The sequence below is a fragment of the Artemia sp. Qi Xiang Cuo genome, chromosome 6, assembly GCF_049724085.1.
Source record: "Artemia sp. Qi Xiang Cuo chromosome 6, ASM4972408v1, whole genome shotgun sequence".
In the NCBI taxonomy this organism is placed as follows: Eukaryota; Metazoa; Arthropoda; class Branchiopoda; order Anostraca; family Artemiidae; genus Artemia; species Artemia sp. Qi Xiang Cuo.
In genome coordinates this window covers 62,530,096-62,550,070 of record NC_142799.1, presented here as the reverse complement: position 1 = coordinate 62,550,070, position 19,975 = coordinate 62,530,096, and the positions used below count along the sequence as shown (strand labels likewise).

The 19,975-nt window shown below is 38.0% G+C and overlaps 1 protein-coding gene across 1 annotated transcript in view; it reads left to right on the top strand.

Annotated features, from left to right (window-relative positions):
- Positions 1-464: 464 nt before the first annotated feature.
- Positions 465-19,975, top strand: part of LOC148951486 (bumetanide-sensitive sodium-(potassium)-chloride cotransporter-like) — a 115,174-nt gene continuing 95,663 nt past the window's right edge. Inside the window, exon 1 of the mRNA XM_089090905.1 lies at positions 465-1,663. Coding sequence (XP_088947031.1) covers positions 1,571-1,663 — 93 coding nt within the window. The 5' untranslated portion in view covers positions 465-1,570. The remainder of the gene's footprint in view (positions 1,664-19,975) is intronic.

The window sequence follows — 19,975 nt, the reverse complement described above, 5'->3', positions numbered from 1 at the left end:
TTCAGTTGGAGTAAAATCCCACCAAACTTTAAACCCAAGTAACTAAGGATAAAAAACGCTTAAAGGTAGTGTTAGTCGTGAAAATTCCTAGATACAAGTTTTCTACTCGTAGAAAAGGGTGGCGTTTGTGCATATAGCTGAATATGGCCCATTTGGTAGAATACGGGCGTATTTTACTCCAGTATTCTACAGGAGTAGAATATGCCCATATTGAATAAATATAACCGGTTTTAGTTTAAAAACTCTACGTCTTTTGAGCCCTTTAATTTTTGTCCAAGAAGTAAAGCTGTGCTCTCGCCAAGGCTGTATCCATGATTTTTGTTCTGGAAGGGGGGGGGGTCTGTTCTTTTTTACAAAATCATACTATAAAACGCATCAAAAATTTGTTTGTATGTATTTTTGTTACTTTTTTACGAGTCGGGCATTTTTTTTTTGGGGGGGGGGGAGGGGGGCTCAAACCCAATACCTTGCCCCCCCCCCCCACTGGATACGGCCTTGACTCTCGCCTATTTCGAGCTTAGTGTTGGATCGCATCTCCTTTTATTTGTCTTTTTGTTATAATTGCTATTATTATTAAGCTCAAACCCACCACCTCAGTAACAAAATACATATTCTATGTTTTTCGAGGAAGTGATAAGTTTCTTGATGTATATACTGACATATAAACACTGTTAAGTTTTATTCGTGCCTTAAAGTCTTAATAATTAACTAAAGAGACTAAATTTTAAACTATCAAAAAAGGCGCAATCTTTCGTTGTATATAAATAAAGCAGAAAAACCCACCTTTAAAGCATTACCACAACAAATTTGATCTTTTGCTGACAGAGTTCCCATCGGAGAAATGGAGATTGGCTATTTTCGTTTACTATTATTGACGTTGTCCGCCAGATACACCCACTGAAGTTTTTTTCGAGGCGGACAGGGCTGCCAAAGAAAAACCCAAACATTGGGTAATTTTATGGAAGTTTACAGAAATTTTAGGGTTAGTTGAATACATTTCAGGCTTCGGTGGAGGAATATGGGCCCGACTCCGACAACTTATCTATTTTTAGTCCAGGGACGCTGATAATTACTCTTAAGAATCGGTTTACTCTTCTTTCTTCAGTATTATTATAATCTTAATCATTCACCAGAATTTCCTTTTTTGGGAAGATTTGCTCGGAAAATTTGGGTTAGATTAATCCCGTACGAAACCTGAAACACTTCCGTGGCAAATTCCTTGATCGGCTTTGTTGTATTTTAAGATACCGCTGAACTGGTAGTACCACTGCTAAACAAGTTACTGTTTTAATTCCTGGAAGTCTGTGTACGAAGAAAACTACCAAAAAAAGACAAAAAAAAAACGCAGGTTAATTTTATGTAACCTTAATGTCATACAAGGTCGTTAACTTATTCTTCCGTCTAACTTGATAAGCAAACCAAAACCTTTTTTTTTGTTTTTGTTGAACTGGGTTTTGACAGTTTTTGATTGGCGACTTCCGTATCATTATAACCTCTTGGTTTAACGTGAATGTAATCCAAAGTTTCTTTGAATCCATATTTCAAGGAGTGAGGATCTCTGTAAATTTTTATGGCTTCGCCATGCTATCAAAAGTACAGCTTTCGGGATACCCCAACCCCAAGAAAATCAGACGTTTCTTTGGTTTGTGTTCTACGGAACCCTGTGAGTATTTAATTAAATAATATTGGGAATACGCCATAGAGTTAGTGGATTTTTTTTTTTTTTTTAGGGAGGATGAGGCGAGCGTAAAAGTCCTTCTAGAAGGGTGCAACGGTTAAAAAAATAGAGCCAGAAGTGTTCTGGATTTTTCGAATACTGTCAAATTTTGCCGCTTTTGCATATTTTTGGTCTTCAAGGGGTTCGGGCGGGCAAACGCCTAATCTGACTGCCTTCCTTTCTCTCTTTGGCGCCTTGCGGTTGCAAAGGGTGTGAAGGGGAGGAAGTCACCCACTAATTTGGTTATTACGTCATTGTATCCAGTTGGATCTTGACTGACGTGGCTACTAATCTGTCTAGATTTTAAATATATTCATGCTCTTTATAATATCTCCCCAAATGTGTCTTTTGTCAGCTGTTTCGATGGATATTGTCCTCTCCTTTTTAAAAAGCTCTAAAAAAAATAAAAATAAAATAAAATAGATAAACCTTATACCTTTACCTTTATACCTTTACCTTTACGAAAAAAATAAAAACCTTTACGAAAAAAATGTAAAAACGTAAAAACCTTTACGAAAAAAACCTTTACGACCTTATACCTTTACAAAAAAAAAAATATACCAATTTACAAGTCTACCAAGAAAATACAAAGGACAGGAACGCAAGAAGTTAAAAAAAGAAGCAAATGAAATCGCATTAAAAGAAACTGCATGAAAAACATGATAAATTCAGGAAAAATCATAGAGATCTTTATATGTTTTGGGGGGAGGTGGGATGAAGCCATCAATCCCATCCCCTATTTACACACAGGGTACCAATGGGGAGGGAGAATTTGTCCTCCCCTTTGATTTTCAAAAATACCTTATTTTGGTATTTCCATTGAATTAATTGAAAAAAGACAATTGCCCCCTCCCCTAGATTTTGAAAAACATGTTTTGCCTCTTTTGCATTTTTGTGAGTTGACGCCGTTATTTGCACATGCCTTCCTTGGGAAGACTCTTTCCAGGGATTATCTTTCCCGTTTTCTTAAAAAAAATTAAAGTCTCAAGTTTGTTCTGAGGTAATAAGACTTTGATAAAAGGATGTTGATATACAAATCTTGTTGGTGCTAGAAAAATCTTTACCCAGATTATGGCGTGAATTCACGAAAATTTAGGAGGGGGAAGGTTTTTCAAAATCCAAGGGGGACAATTTTGTTGTTTTCTTCAATTTTCCGGTGAAAATACAAAGAGGCATTTTTGAATGAAAATGCCTCAAAATAGGCATTTTTAACATCTAGGGGTGTTGGGCCAATTAGGCCCCCCCTGGCTATTAAAAATATCTATGCTTTTGGATGTTGAATGACCAGAAGGACTGACAATTCACTTTTTTTAGTCTTGCACTTCCATAGAACCTCGGTTTTAAATCCAACACTTCTGCGAATCTCAGAAGACGACCTTTTCCCATCTAATATCAATGCTCTTGTTTAAAACTTCTGTATATGTATTTGCCGTGGAATAATCTGAAATCCCTCCCACCTAATTGGTTAGTTTCATATCAAATTTTCTTGTTTTTGATAAACTAGTATAAATTGTAATGTTTCATAATTAGAAGATTAATTCTCATGTTAATTAGCTCTTGTAATTACGTTTGATATTCATATTAGTTAGCGTTTCCTCTTCCGGTGATTTGATGTTCCCAATAAAAAAGTACAATAGTTTCTATTTATTGTAGTTCTAAATTTAGGTTTGTTTGGCGACGAGAGGCTTCTTATAAAGTAAATAATAGAGAAGAGACCGCGTAGGCCTTACTGACGTGACCTTGAAATAGTATCGGGGAAAATGATGCCTGCAAATGAGCAATTGTAAAATTATGTATGACAATCCATGAATCTACGAGAAAATATATTATGCTTGCAGCAGTTGCTATAACCTAGCAAAGAGTGAACCACAGCCCATAATAACCAAAAGTTGGAAAACGTGTTTTGAAAAAAAAACAAAAATGCCTGATGAAAAAATATTGCTATCTGACACTTTTTTAGGAATTATAAATATTATTTTGGTTAATCTTAAAAGTAAAAGTTTTTTGCTAAAATAAATTTATCATAATTTCGAAAAAGCATAGAACCTTCGAAAATAGTATCAGATTGAAATGAAAAGTACTTTATTAGAATTAGCATGATCGAGAACCTTGTATAGGAGAACGACAGTCCTCCGCCTTGAACAACAAGGAAAATAACTTTTTCACATGGGTAGCGCTGATGTGTCTCCTTTTTTTTTTCTACCAGTGCTAGTGGGTTACCAGAATATCATATAGAGATGTTTAATGGCTGAGCTACTGCTCATATCTACGTGATTTATATGAATTTTAACATCAGTAAGTGCCACGTAATTAAAAAAAAAATTGATCATAATATAAATTTCACCATTATATAAATTTTACTCTTGGTGCCATGGTAAAATTCTAGTTTAGTTACTTTTCACTGTCTTGGAAAGGGGCTAGGTTAGGAAAATGAAACTTTCAGGGCTGGGTCTACAGACTAAACTATGCCTCGGGAAGGTATTTTCAAGTACCTACGTCCACCGCTTCTCCCTCTAGAGGGTCCTGACCTTTGATGACCTTTAAAAGACTTTGATGACCTTTAAAAATCTTTGTATTATAAAAGTGAAATCTTGAAAAATAGATCTTCTGCTTAAATGAAGCACAGCAAAACTGTTTCCAGCTTCACAACTTTGCTCAATCCCAATTCATAAGTATTTAAAGATATGCAATACGTTTCCTAAATTTTGAAAAAAAATTAATATGGCTTAAAATTTTACCCAAATAACAGAAATTGCATTTTCAGAAGTAAAGCTAGTGAAAATAAACTGATAACTGAAAATTAAGGTAAAATGTAGTTTTGTCGAAATTTCAATGGGTTCAACCTGTCAAGTTGGCAACTTTCTAATACTTAGAAATCAGAAAAGGGTTAACTTAGAAGCTTGGCAATAACTTCCCTGAATATCTTTTTAGCCCTGGATTTATTACTTATAGTTTCATTTTTCTAGCCTTAGCTATTAGATTTTTCGATTATGCTGAGCACAATGGCTGTCTCAAAATTTTGATCGGATGACTTTGGGAAACAATGAGCTGGGGAAGGGGCCTAGATACCCTCAAATGTTTTGGTCACTTAAAAAGAGCACTAGAACTTTGAATTTCCGTTCTAAAGAGTCCTCTCGTGATATTTTAGGACCACTGGGTCTATACGATTACCCCTGAGGAAACAAACAAACAAATAAACACGCATCCTTGATCTTTCTTCTGGGGAAAAAAAAATTACAAAATGCAACATTTTTGCAGATTGGAACTTGAAACCTCTACGGGAGGGTTCTAAGATGCGCTGAATCTGACGGTGTGATTTTCATTAAAGTTCTATGAATTTTAGGGGATGTTTCCCCCTTTTTGAAAATAAGGAAAATTGTCTCAGGCTTGTAACTTTGGATAGGTAAGACTAAACTTGATGAAACTTACACATTTGAAATCAGCATAAAAATCCGATTCTTTTTATGCATCTATTGGTATCAAAATTTCGTTTTTTAGAGATTTGGTTACTATTGAACCTGTCACTTCTTACTTACAGTTCGTTACCACGCACTGTTTGAAAACCGAAGTAAGAAGTTTACAAATATTCTTATTAGTAACCATTAAAAAAAATTAAAAACGAATAGGTATTAATTTAATTTCTTTTTCATAAAAGAAGTTTTTCAAAGACAAATAAAGAGCTACATTAAGACAAAGACAAGCAGAAATAAAGTCAACAATTCAAGTTTAAAGCGGACACAGATCACTATCAATAAATAAACGAAACCCAAAACGAACAAGAATTACAATAAGTAATCAAGTCGAACTTAAAACACTGTTTTTATTATTTTCGCGTGGATTTTATCATGCCATGACGCCATTTTGTCATGATATGTGCCAAACTTCAAAAGCTATTTTTTTTCCGCGTTTATTTTATCATGCCAGGACGCAGAATTATTGCTGTATTTCCAATATCATAATTAGACACAGGGATACATTCATTTATACACTGCATGAACCTGGGAAGAAATCTGTAAACCTGAAATTGACACGGAGGTTGATACTGAATCTACAGTCACCTCATCTTCATTGCTGAATATCTCCAAAAATACTTGAAATTTCACTTTAATCTTCTACATTTCAACTTCCATGGACGATTTTTGCTGGCTTCGAGACATTTTATAAATCGGATACAGCAGTGATTTGCCCCCTCCCCCCATACACACTTGTCTTCCATTATTAAAACACTCTTGAAACTGATCGTAAAAAAATTTGGGGAAGGAAGATATCCCCCTCCCTTCAGATCAATAGAATCACCCATCCAGTGGGATGGGAAGGTCCCATTGAACTCTTACTGTGTAAGTACATTATAGTTAAACGGATTGTTATTCAAAACGGAATAAATAATACAGCTGAATAATGTGTGTTAGTTACTAATATTTTCCTCTTGAGTATCTGATCATGTTATGATACTTTAGTTTTAAAAAAAAACTTTCCTATGCAAAAACAATTTTTTAATTAATCAGAGCCTTCGATTATGATATTTTATTTTACAAATACAAGCATGAAATCTTTAATACTGGAGACTGCGCAGTATTTTTTAGAAATTAATTTCTAAGCCAGGAGCAGCACTCCAAATTTCGATTGAAGTAATGATTTTTTATCACATAAAGTAAAATGTTTAGCTAGATATTCGGGCCGTAAATATATTTTGTTGGTCATTTACCAGTATAACCTGATTCTGCCGGACGGAAATTTCAGAGCTGTTCGTAAATTTTAAAACCACCATTGCAGGTCTACAAATGTTTCGAAAAATCACTAAAAACCTAGCAACTAAGTTAAAATTTAACTGCTCACTTCGCATCACGTTTGACTAGAATTCGGCCACGGTTGGTGTACGCCCCTAATGTATGCAATTGTTAAAAGAATGAGTAACCCCTATGGAGTTGCTCAACATCAGAAACACAATAACTTCGAATTGGATCCAAGCAAAAACGAAATTAACAAGAGTATTTGCTTTGTCCTCAATGCAATCAGGGTAATCAAACAAATACACTTTCGGCTTTCTTGTTCTCATTTAATAAAAATTGCGAAAAAGTACATTATTCTTTGGAAAATTAGGAAAAAAATTAAAAACGTGTTCAAATTCAATTTGCGTAATGTGAAGCTGTTTTTATCTGCGCATATTTTGCACAAGTTAACCTGAAATGGTTCAGATAAAATATGGATCAAAACAGGCACGTATTGGGAGCAGGGAGGGGGCTTTCTGAATTCATAATTTTTTTTTTCAAATTTTGGGCTCCTCTTGTTTGTAGCATGAAATAATTTTTTTTTCTCTTATTGCCCTCCCACATGCTTGGGTTAAAAGCTAGTATTTGAAGGTTTGAAGGGCCTCTTTGGACAAAATGACTAATACAATGGTTAAAGACACTACAGCTTCAAGGCTTTGAACAAGGCCGTACCCAGGATATTTTCCGGAGGGGGGTTTTACTCAAAGATATTTTTTTATTGGGGGGGGGGGGTACACAAAAAAAACCCCTAAAAAACGCATGCAAAATTTGTTTATATCCATTTTTGTTATGTTTTTAAGATTTGAAAAAACATTTCGGGAACGATGCTTTTTCTTACTTTTCTTTTCAAGTTCTTTGCAGTTTTCAATGGCGTTTCAGGTTTTAGCTAGAATGAAAGCTTGATTTTTCATAGGTATACTTATTTTGACTATAAGTTTAGCCATTTCTCTGTGTTCAAGTCCCAAATATAAACAGGAATATTTATATTAAGGTGAATTTAATTTTTAATAAGGTGAAAAAACAAACCTTTCCTTACTTTTCTCATCACTTACTTCATAGCACAGTATAAATATAATATCACCACAGTATACATAAACATAAAACATAGCACAGTATACATATATAAAATATATATTACCTTTACTGTGTTTCATGGTCTCCAATGGGAGTGAGGTTTCATTGCTCATAGATTTATAAATTTTGACTGTCAAAAATTGCGTAAATTACCCTTACTCTATGCCTATTTACTTTACTTCAGCCTTAAGATGGATGATAGACTATCATCAAGAAGTGAAATTAATCATTTTATACAACTCTGAAAAAGTCAAGCCAGCTTTACCTCTCACAGAAACTACATGTCTTGTCTTTACTCTAATTGCCATAACTCTTACTCTTAAGTCTATGTTCACCTCCATCAAGTTGATAACTCCCTCTTTCCCAGATGGACCAAAAACAACAAAAATTCCAGAATCCAGGTCAAGTTCATTTACTCCCACAATACACAGATACAAACAATTTATATTTAACCGTTGCTAGTTTAGTGGTAAAGTGCATACCTGTTACGTGGGTGGCTGGTACTTAATTGTGCTTGCTGCGGACCAGACGTGAACACCTCACCCGGCCTCTAGAAGACTCCTTATGGCTGACTCCCATTTGTCGCAATCTCGTGCCAGCTCTTCAGCAAACCAAAGCCAGCAGCTCTCCCACTTTCTGCCAAGCTTCCAAAATCCCCCAATCCTAACGAGGTCATCTTTAAAAGTTGCCCACCAATTTTTCAATTGACCGCCCGGGCGTCCGGGCCAATCTGACAGAGGAGCAGCTAGAAGCACTTGCTTGATAATTTGGTCATTGGGTCTTCTCAGAACATGGCCAAGCCAATGCAGTATTCTCTGTTTGACGATCGTGGCTGTGGGATGGATGTTACAGCAGCGGCGACGCACTTCAGCATTTGAGATTCTGTCGGAGTATCGAATCCTCAGGATTTTTCGTAAACAGCGGTGGTCAAAGACTTCCAAATCATGGAGATGAAGCGCCTTCAGTGGCCAGGTCTCAACTACATAGAATAGATAAGACCTAACTGCCGCCTCATAGACACAAATTTTGTCTTCAAATTGATCTCCTGTCAGTTCCACAAATGGCGACGAAGTTGAGAGAATATGGCTTGGGCTTCGTTAATTCTGTTCTGTACGTCAAGGTCACAGCCTCCATGAGAATCTTTTAGCGAGCCAAGATAAGTGAAGCTTTCGATTTTTTCAGTTCCTGTCCGTAAAGCACAAGCTGATAATCCGACTGTATATTTAGGTTCATGACTTTAGTTTTGACCGTATTGATCTTCATACCGAGTAGCTGAGAGAAATATGCTATTTCATTTAGCATTTCTTCGGCAGTTGCTGGATCAGCAGCAAGAGTAACAATCTCATTTGCGGAATCCAGGTCAGGCACGTTAATGCCCAATCCCATTATGACACCATTGAAAACTCATTGAAACCATTGGGAGTGCTCATTCTAGAACTCAATCTATACAGTAATTAAACAAAACGGGGGACAATGTGTATCCTTGTTTTACATTTTTATCAACATGGAAGGCCTCAGTTTCTTCACCCGGAACTCTTACAGTTGCTTTGCAGTGATTGTAGTAGGTCTGCAGCAGCTCTATAAATTCAACCGGCGTACCATCTTCTATCATGATTCGCCAAATGTTTTCACGGGTTATAGAGTCGAAACCAGTGACGAAATACAGAAACATGGTAATTATAGGGAGGCTGTAGCGTCCGTACTGTTGCAGAATAAGACGAAGAGTGAAGATCTAGTCAGTGCACCATCTCCCTCTGTGAAATCTGCATTAATTTTCATGCGTCCGCTCATATCTTGCTCCCTCCATCCTTTTGAGCAAAATCATCGCGAATACTTTGTTGGCCATGTCCATGAGTGATATCCCTCTGTAGTTACGGTTGTCACATTTTTTCGACTTTTTTTAATACTGGTATTATTACTGACACTTTTCAATCAGACGAGAAGGTCTTCTTCTCCCATATCAGACTGAATAGGGGCTCTAGTTGTTCCGCTACAACTTGTGGTGATGCCTTGTAGACCTTAGGAGGGAGACTATCTTCGCCATGCGACTTATTACTTTTTAGTCGTTTAATTATTGCATTCACTGTTTCTGAAGTTGAAGATGATGCCATGTCAATTTCATACGGTGGTTTTTCAGCTGTTGGTGGCAGTATCATCAACGCATCTTGCACATCTGTGTTCGGATTAATCAGATTTTTAAAGTGATTCCTCCAGTGATCAAGTTTACCTTGCACGTCAGGAATCGTATTACCTTGATTATCTTTTAAGGGACCAGCGATAGGAGACTTTTTCAGTTTGTTTCGTTGAGTGTTCCATACAACCTTCTTGTGTCATTATTTCTGGCTGCTTTTTCCATATCCAGGGCAATCTCATTCCAAAATTGCTGGCGGTCCCGACGTAAGCTGGTTTTAAGCTGTTTACGTAATGACTTTTTTTTACTACGGTTGTTTGATGCCTGTCGTCTAGCCTCAATTAGTTTTACAGTTTTCTCTGAGAGATAATTTTTTTTCTCAGCTTTGCAGGAGCATAGTCGATAACTCAAGCAGCCACCTTTTCAGTGGTATCCCGGACTTCCATAGGATGGTGGGATCTTCATCACAGTTTGTCAGGCTTGTAAACTGGTTCTGTAACTTCAGACAGAATTATTCTTTCACTGATTGAATCATCAGTTTCTCCAAGTCTAACTTCTTTTTTTTGGGGGGGGGGGGGTTGCTTCTTCCTCACAATCAATTTCAGGAGTGTCTTTTTACCTACAAGCGTGTGATCATGCTCCTTTGTAAGCTCGAGAATCAATTACTGAGGAGCACCAACGCTGACGGATCAATAGATAGTCAATTTAGGCAGCTGTTGAGCCATCGTTTGAGCGCTAAGTTATCCTTTGAGAGGGTTTGTGGTGGAACATGATGTTGGTGATGGTAAAATATGGGATCTCGCGAACTGAAGTAGTCTGTCCCCATTGGAGCAGCGCTGTCCATAAATGAACCACCAATTATATCGTGAACATTGGGGTCTGTTGGACCAACACGGGAGTTCCAATTACCTGCTAGAATCAACAAGTCTCGTTTGGGGCATTTCTGCATCGTAATCTCCAGATCAGTGAAGAAGGAGTCCTCCATTGCCACTCTTGTTAGTGCGTAAACAGCAATGATAGAGATGTTGCATAGTCTTTCTTTCACTCGTAGTCTGGCTATCCTGGGATTCACTGGATCCTATGCAAGAAGAGCTTTTGTGCACGGCGACCAATCATAAAGCGAACTCCATAGTTTCCGGATCAATCATAAGTACCAGGATTTAGGAATAGGGACGAGTTGTCGGAATCACGGATTGGTATGGTTTCTTCAGACACTCCATTCAATCTTTTCTCCGACAGACAAAAAACGTCTGCTTGGCAGCGGTTCGTTTCCATAGCCATCACTAGCCTTGTTGATTCTCGCTTCGCGGATCTCAAACTTCAGGTATAAACTTGGAATTCATCCGTCTGTAGATTTATTACACTGGGAATATCTTTCCCACTTTTTGATCTCGCCGCTATTCCAGGGAGCAGGACCGCGTCACTTGAAACCGGGGACGCCGTAACAGGCACATCATTTCTGGGACCACTCATTTCTTCATAAATTTGAAGAAATGGGAATTGTCTTCATGGGAATTTTCTTGACCATTAGTTCCCCAGACCCTTGGCATCCCGACAGGGTCAAGACAGCCCTTTGCAGAGGCCGTTGTCCATATAAAAACAGATCCTACGCCCTGCCACAGTTGTCCTCATATAGACAATCCTCCCAGGATGGTGTTCTGTGTCACCATGCAATTTAACTCATTGCTGGGAGACGGTTTGTAGCTCACGGGACCTGTCCAGACACCGGTGGGCCCTTCTGAGTGTACAAGAGGACTTCTTCCTACTCTTCCTGTATTTATGACCCCCAGGCGAGAGTGCCCTAGTTTCTATTATGGACCCTCAGGGACTTGGTCCTTCGTGGGTCTGAACCTCCTATTCAATGGAAGTACCCTACATATCTGTACAACGTTCCCCTATCCGACACCTGAGGACAAGCTGAATGGTCTTGGGGAGGCCCCTACTGAGAAGGAGTCTCAGTAGATATCTCTTACAGGTGAATGAGTTCCACTCGTTTAATCTTTTAGTTTGATAAAATAGGAAGGAAAGGGAGAGGGTAATGAGCCAAACTTGGCCCTAGACTGTGTGCAAGAATTGTTTTTCCAACAGATTTTATTTGGCATTACGAGCCAACCGTTGATGAAAATTTCAGCCAAAAAATAATAGCAAATGCCACGTTAGCAATGCCTGTTTATTAAAAGATTATTAACATACAGAAGGCTGAACCTCTAGTCAAAATTTGCTTATCTGTGAAAAGTCATGTTTTCTTTCTATTTGAATCCTGGCACCCACTGAAGACCATCATGCAAATGAACATAAAAGTATGAAAAAGATTATTTTTTCCCCTTGCATATAAATATACCAGGTTAGTCTTGTGCCCTAGTCACAGAGAAATGACTAAACTTATAGTCAAAATAAATATATCTATATATATTTGTATTACTTTATAATATATATTATGAATAAATATGTCTATAACAAGTTTTTCAGTCGATCTAAAATCAAAATCCAAATCCGATCTAAAATCCAGATTTTGCCATGCTGTGACTTTTTATCCCATGGGAGAGGCTGTGCCTCTGAAAGAGGCTGAAAATATAAAAAAAATTTCTTTAAACTGAAAGTAAGGAGCGACATTAAAACTTAAAACGAACAGAAATTATTCCGTATATGAAAGAGGCTGTGCCCTCCTCAACGCCTCGCTCTTTACGCTAAAGTTTGACTTTCTCACAACTCTTTTTTTAAACAATAAAAACTTTAGCGTAAAGAGCGAGGCGTTGAGGAGGGCACAGCCTCTTTCATATACGGAATAATTTCTGTTCGTTTTAAGTTTTAATGTCGCTCCTTACTTTCAGTTTAAAGAAATTTTTTTTTTATTTAAAGGCTGCGAAAGCGGGGGATTTGGGGGGGAGTCGCCCCCCAACTGTGCCTCCTAATCCCTGTACGTTTTAAGGTTCGACCTTTTAACTCAGCCTCTTTAACTCTTTAGAAAACGTAGTTTTTTTCAAATAATTTCTGCACGTTTTTGTACAGTTTATTACTTATTATTGCTTGACTAACTGTTAGCTGATCGTGTCAGGAGTTAAAGTTGGGGGGTTGCCGCCCCCAAACCCCCCGCTCTTGAATATTCTTGTGTTAAGGCTTTTAATTCCTGAATACTCAAATCACGTCGTACAGGGTGCCTCCTAATCCCTGTACGTTTTAAGGTTCGAACTTGTGAATCAGCCTCTTTAACAGCCCCCCAACTGTGTCTCCTAATCCCTGTACGTTTTAAGGGTCGACCTTGTAACTCAGCCTCTTTAACTCTTTAGAAAACGTAATTTTTTTCAAATAATTTAAAAAATAAACTGAATTTCTTTTTAAAGTTAAAATTCAGTATATAAAAAATTTGCTCTGATGGTGAATCGAACCCGAGTTTTCCGCCTAACAATCTGGAGTATCAACCGCTGGACTATACAGACACAATAGTAATTGTTTTTTAGTAAATTAAAGCTATTTTCGACGCAAGCAAATTCCCAAAAAACTTGATATTTGGTTTTTGGAAAATAGGGAAGGAGTGATCAGATTGAGCTGAAATTTCGAGGATAAGCTCCTAGGCCCCAAGAAAGCTTGTCCTCTAAATTTCAGCCCGATCAGAAAACGTTAAAGGGGGGGGTGGTTGTGGGAAAAATTAACATGGGCTAATATAGGAAAACGAGGTTTTTCGTAAATGTAAATTCGGGGGATAATTTTTTCGGTCTGAAAATATCAAAAGGCCCTAACAGGCCGAATTCTGCTTCGAATGAGTCCTCATTCAACCGGATTCGTTGCCAACTGTGGCCTGTAGGCGTGGCTAAGAAAAAAAAGAATTGATGATGAATTTTAAGTGGACAACGTTAAAGGGGGGCTGTGGTGGGAGGGTCCAAACTTCCGGCCCAGTTTACCCCATGAAGATAAAGTCGGAGGAGGATGAAATTTTGCAAGTTTCTTAGTTTGAGCTTGGGCTACAAAATGCGACTACCGCCGTCTCTCTGCGACCTCTAGGACCTGAAATCGCTTAACATTGTGGTGGGTCGCCTCTTTATAGAGGCACAAGTGTGCCTCCTTGATCACAACTAAAGAAAATTTCTTGTGTTAGTCTATCCTAAACTTAGCTTCAAGACTATTGTCTTCTCAAAGTGTTCTCTCTAGGAGCTTTGTCTTCAGGATTTGCAGTCAGAACTCTGTCCAAACTGACATGTTATCCCTGTACGTTTTAAGGGTTGACCTTGTAACTCAGCCTCTTTAACTCTTTAGAAAACGTAGTTTTTTTCAAATAATACACATAAACAGGTTAGACATGCTTTGTTATGAAAATTTTCGCGCAGATATTTTCATAACAAAGCATGTCTAACCTGTTTATGTGTATTATGTGAAAAAAACTAAGGTTTTTCGTAAATGTAAATTCGGGGGATAATTTTTTCGATCTGAAAATATCAAAAGGCCCTAACAGGTTGAATTCTGCTTCAAATGAGTCCTCATTCAACCGGATCAGTTGCCAACTGGGGCCTGTAGGCGTGGCTAAGAAAAAAAAAAGAAATGATCATGAATTTTAAGTGGTTATATTTGGTTTTTTGAAAACAGGGAAGGAGTGATCGGATTGAGCTGAAATTTCGAAGATAAGCTCCCGGGCCCTAGGAAAGCTTAACCTCTAAATTTCGCGAGGAGGATGAAATTTTGCGAGTTTTTAGTTTGAGCTTGGGCTACAAAATGCGATTACCGCCGTCTCTCTGCGACCTCTAGGACCTGAAATCGCTTAACATTGTGGTGGGTCGCCTTTTTATAGAGGCACAAGTGTGCCTCCTTGACTACGCTTGAAATTGCAAACAACATTTTTTCCTGTAGTGTAACATGTTACGCTCTATATTTTTTTCTGGGAGGATTATTATTCTCAATGCATTGTTATATGAATATTAAACTTGACTGTAAAAACTGGAGTTGAAGGACGGAGCAGTAGCCACCTTCAAAACTAGGAGAGCCTTGGATCATACACCTCGTAGTTAAAAACTTTAACTAAAGTGTAGTCCTTGTCAAAAGACACCCAAAATCTAAAATATGATGTTTTGATTGTAATATACAACAACAAAATATATTATTTCTGATATTCTAAATATGGAAAATATGTTAATTTTAAAGTTGCTCATCATCATTATTATCACATGCAAAATTGATATAATTTTAGGAATAGGAAATAAACTCCACAAAGAAGGAAATTATGAAATGAAATTTACCATGCATGAGAGGCCTAAAATAACTATCTACAAAATGTGAAATTTCTCCTTTATCTTATGAACTGATATCCAGATGATGACATATTTGCGGCTTGAATTTTGTTTCTTTAGCATGGTTTTTATTTTTGTTTTTCTATTCTATTTGATTCTTTATCCTTCATTTTGGGCTTTATGCTGTTACGGTCAAGAGTGCTGTTATCCGTGATTAATAATAAAAAAAAACCTTTGTCTAAAAAGATGTTTTTCTAAGAAAAGTTAAAAGTCAACTAAAAATCATAGCCAGCGCGCTATCGATGCCTAATTAAAGAACGATGTGGGCACAATGTGCCTTTTTTTTCTCTCTCTCCACCCTGGGCACTTCGTATTGAAGGAGTTGTCGTAGAGACTTCGATAAGGCCTCATTCGATTGAAAATTGGAGTGGCTAGTGGCCTTTTTAATAGTCGAAAGTGATTGGAGGGCAACTAGCCCCCCCCCCACGCCTATCATTTTCCGTAACACATCCCATCAAACTTTTGAGATATTCATTTTGTTTAGTGGAGTTGATTTCCAGATAGAAAACATGTTTTTGAGGAGGAAACTCCCCCACAGCCCTCAGGACAAGAGTTTTAAGTTATGCCATGGGGGCATATAAGGTTTTTAAAGACGGCGTTGTCGGAGAAACTTCAAAAAAAGCTCATTCGATTGGAATGAAACTACCACAAATCAGCATCGATAAATAAATGAAACCCAAACAAATAGAAATTAGAATAATTAACCGAGTCAAACTCAAAACGGGCAGAAATTAACATAAGTTGGGCGCCAAACCCCTATGCCTTCCCAAGGCCAGAACAAAATTTGCACTTTACTGAAAAAATACAAATGAATGTGTATTGTCAGTTTAATATGCATATACTGATATTTAGTAATCAAAACGTTAATATTATTTTATTTATTAAATTTAAACGAGTAAGAACCTTTATTTTTTTTCAGTAAAGTGAAAATTTTGTTCTGGCCTTAGGAAAGCAGAAGTGTTTTGTGACCAATTTATATTAATTTCTGCTCGTTTTGAGTTTGACTTGGTTAATTATTGTAACTTCTGTTCGCATGGGTTTCATTTATTTATCGATGCTGATTACTGGCAGTTTCACGCTTGGTAGATTATTTGATTTTATTTTTGCTCATTTTTTGTTTAATCGAGTTCTTTACTTTTCTTTGAAAAACTTATTTTGTGGAAAAAGGGTTTTAGATTAATTTGAAACAAGCCGAAATAGAGTCTTAGAATGACCCAAACTTACGGTAATTAGAAATAATTATCAACGAATAAACAAGACCCAAAACTAACTGAAAACAAAATGAATTTGAAAAAGAGCTGCTGCCTCCCTCTATCATAGGCAGCGCAATAGCGCTGCCTAAGTAAAGAACAATGTTGGCACAATGTATAATTTTTTTCCATACCAGGGCACTTTGCATCGAAGGAGTTGCCGTAGAAACTTCGAGAAGGGCTCATTCGATTGGAAATTGGAATAGCTAGTGCCCTTTTTGATAGTCGAAACTGATTGGAAGTCAACTAACACCTCTTCCACGCCATCCATTTCCCCAAACACATCCAATCAAAATTTTGAGATAGTCATTTTGTTCAGCGGAGTTGATTTCCAGATAGAAATGATGTTTTTGAGGAGGACACTCCCCCACAGCCCTCAGGGCAAGGGTTGTAAGTTATGCCCTGGGGTCATATAAGATGTTTATAGAAAGCGTTGTTGTTGCCGTACAACAAGGAGTTGCCGTTGAATCTTCAAAAAAGACTCATTCGATTGGCAATTCAAAGGGCTAGTGGCCTTTTAATAGTCGAAAGTGATTGGAGGGCAACTAACCCCCCTCTCATGCCCACCTTTTGCCCAAACCTACTCAATCCAAATTTTGAGATAGCCATTTTGTTCAACGTAGTTGAAAGTTCTGTAAATTAAATAATGAGGATGACAACCCCCCCACCCACGGCCATCAAAGCAAGGGTTATAAGTTATGCCCTGAGGGCATATAAAGTTTAAATATAAAGCGTTGTCGTAGAAACTTCAAAAGGGGCTCATTCGATTGGAAATTGAAATGGCTAGTGCCCTTGTTAATAGTCGGAAGGGATTGTAGGACAACTAACCCCCTCTCACGCCCACTATTTATCCAAACGCATCCAATAAAAATTTAAGATAGCCATTTTGTTCAACGTAATTGAAAGTTCTGAAAATTAGGTCTTTGAGGATGACAACCCCCCCACAGTCCTCATGGCAAGGGTTGTAAGTTATGTCCTGGGGGCATATAGGAATTTTATAGAAAGCATTGTCGTAGAGACTTAAAAAAAGCCTCATTTGAGTGGAAATTCAAATGGCTAGTGCCCTTTTTAATAGTCAAAAGTGATTGGAGGGCAGCTAACCCCCTCTCAGGCCTACCTTTTCCCCAAACACATCCAATCAAAATTTTGAGATAGCCATTTTGTTCAACGTAGTGGAAAGTTCCGAAAATTAGGTCTTTGGGTTGAAAACCCCCCACAGCCCTCAGGGCAAGGGTCATAAGTTATGCCCTGGGGGCATATAAGGTTTTCATAGAAAGTGTTGTAGAAACTTCAAAAAAGGCTCATTCGATTGGAAATTGCCCTTTTTAATAGTTGAAAGTGATTGTAGGGCAACTAACCCCCTCTCACACCCACCATTTCCCTAAACACATACAATCAAAATTTTGAGATAGCCATTTTTTTCAAAGTAGTTGAATGTTCTGAAAATTAGGTCTTTGAGGATGAATCCCCCCACAGAACTTAGGGCATGGGTTATAAGTTATGCCCTGGGGGCATAAGTTTTTATAGATAATGTTGTTGTAGACACTTCAAAGAGGGATTATTCGATTGGAAATTGAAAGGGCTAGAACCCTTTTTAACAGTCAAAAGTTATTAGAGGGCAACTAACTCCCCTCTCACGCCCACCATGTCCCCAAATACATCCAATCAAAATTTTGAAATATTCCTTTTGTTTAACGTAGTTGAAAGTTCTGGAAATTAGGTCTTTGAGGATGACAACCCTCCCTCCCCACAACCTTCAGGCCAAGGGTTGTAAGTTATTCCCTGGGGGTATATAAGGTTTTTATAGAAAGCACTGTTGTTGAAACTTCAAAAAGGGCTCATTCGATTGGAAGTTGAAAGAGCTAATACCCTTTTTAATAGTCGAAAAAGATTGAGGGGCAACTTACCCCCTCTCACACCCACCATTTCCTCAAACAAATTCAATCAAAGTTTTGAGATAGCCATTTTGTTCAACGTTGTTGAAAATTCTGGAAATTATGTATTTGAGGATGACAAACCCCCGAGAGCCCCAAGGGCAAAGGCTGTAAGTTATGCCCTGGGGGCATATAAGGTGCTTATAGATAGTTTTGTCATAGAAACTTCAAAAAGGGCTCATTCGATTGGAAATTGAAATGGCTAGTGCCCTTTTTAATAGTCGGAAGGAATTGTTGGGTAACTAACCCCCCTCTCACGCCCACCATTTATCCAAACGCATTCAATCAAAATTTTGAGATAGCCATTTGGTTCAACGTAGTTGAAAGTTCTGAAAATTAGGTCTTTCAGGATGACAACCCCCCCCAGTCCTCATGGCAAGGGTTATAAGTTATGCCCTGGGGCATATAAGAATTTTATAGATTGCATTGTCGTAGAGACTTCAAAAAAGGCTCATTTGAGTAGAAATTCAAATGGCTAGTGCCCTTTTTAAGTCGAAAGTGATTGGAGGGCAACTAACCCTCCTCTCACGCCCACCTTTTCCCCAAACACATCCAATCAAAATTTTGAGATAGCCATTTTGTTCAACGTAGGGGAAAGTTCTGAAAATTAGGTCTTTGGATTGACCCCCCCCTGCCCTCAGGGCAAGAGTCATAAGTTATGCCTCGAGGGCATATAAGGTTTTCGTAGAAAGTGTTGTTGTAGAAACTTCAGAAAAGGCTCATTCGATCGGAAATTGCCCTTTTTGATAGTCGAAAGTGATTGTAGGGCAACTAGCCCCCCTCTCACTCCCACCATTTCCCAAACGCATGCAATCAAAATTTTGAGATAGTCATTTGGTTCAAAGTAGTTGAAAGTTCTGAAAATTAGTTCTTTAAAGATAACACTCCCCCCAGAGTCCTCAGGGCTAATATTGCAAGTTATGCCCTGGGGGTATATATGGTTTTTATTAAAAGCTTTGTGGTAGAAACTTGAAAAAAAGCTCACTTGATTTGAAATTCAAAGGGCTAGTGCCCTTTTAAATAGTCGAAAGTGATTTGAGCGCAACTAACCCCCCTCTCACGCCCATCATTTCCCCAAACACATCCAATCAAAATTTTGAGATAGCTATTTTTTCAACGTAGGTGAGTTTTGGAAATTAGGTCTTTGAAGATTACAATCCCCCCACAGCCGTCAGGGTAGGGACTGTAAGTTATGCCCTGGGGGCATATAAGTTTTTTTTATAAAAAGTATTGTTGTTAGAACTTCAAAAAGGGCTCATTCGATCGGAAATTGAAATAGCTAGTATGGGGGTATATGGGGTTTTAGTGATGGGAATTGAGAGGTCTAGTGCCCTTATTAACAATCAAAAGCGATCGGAGGGCGAATGCCCCCCATTCCCATCATTTCCCCCAAACATTTCCGATCAACATTTTGATATAGCATTTTTGTTGAACGTAGTTGAAGGGTCCGGAAATTATGTTTTTGAGTATGACAACCCCTCACAGCTCTCAGGGCTGAGATTGTAAGGTATGCCCTGGGGGCATATAATGTCATATAGAAAGTGTTGTCGCAAAAACTGGAAAAACGGCTCTTTCGATTGGAAATTGAGAGGGCTATTGCCCTTTTCAATAGTCGAAAGTAATCAGAGGGAGAATCATCCCCCCCACGGCAATCGTTTCCCCAAACATTGCCAATCAACATTTTGATATGGGCATTTTGTTCAGCGTAGTTGAAAGGTCTGAAAATTAGTTCTTTGAAGATGACAACCCTCTCCCCATAGCCCTCAGGACAAGGGTTGTAAGTTATACCCCTGGGGCATTTATCGTTTCTATAGAAATTTTTGT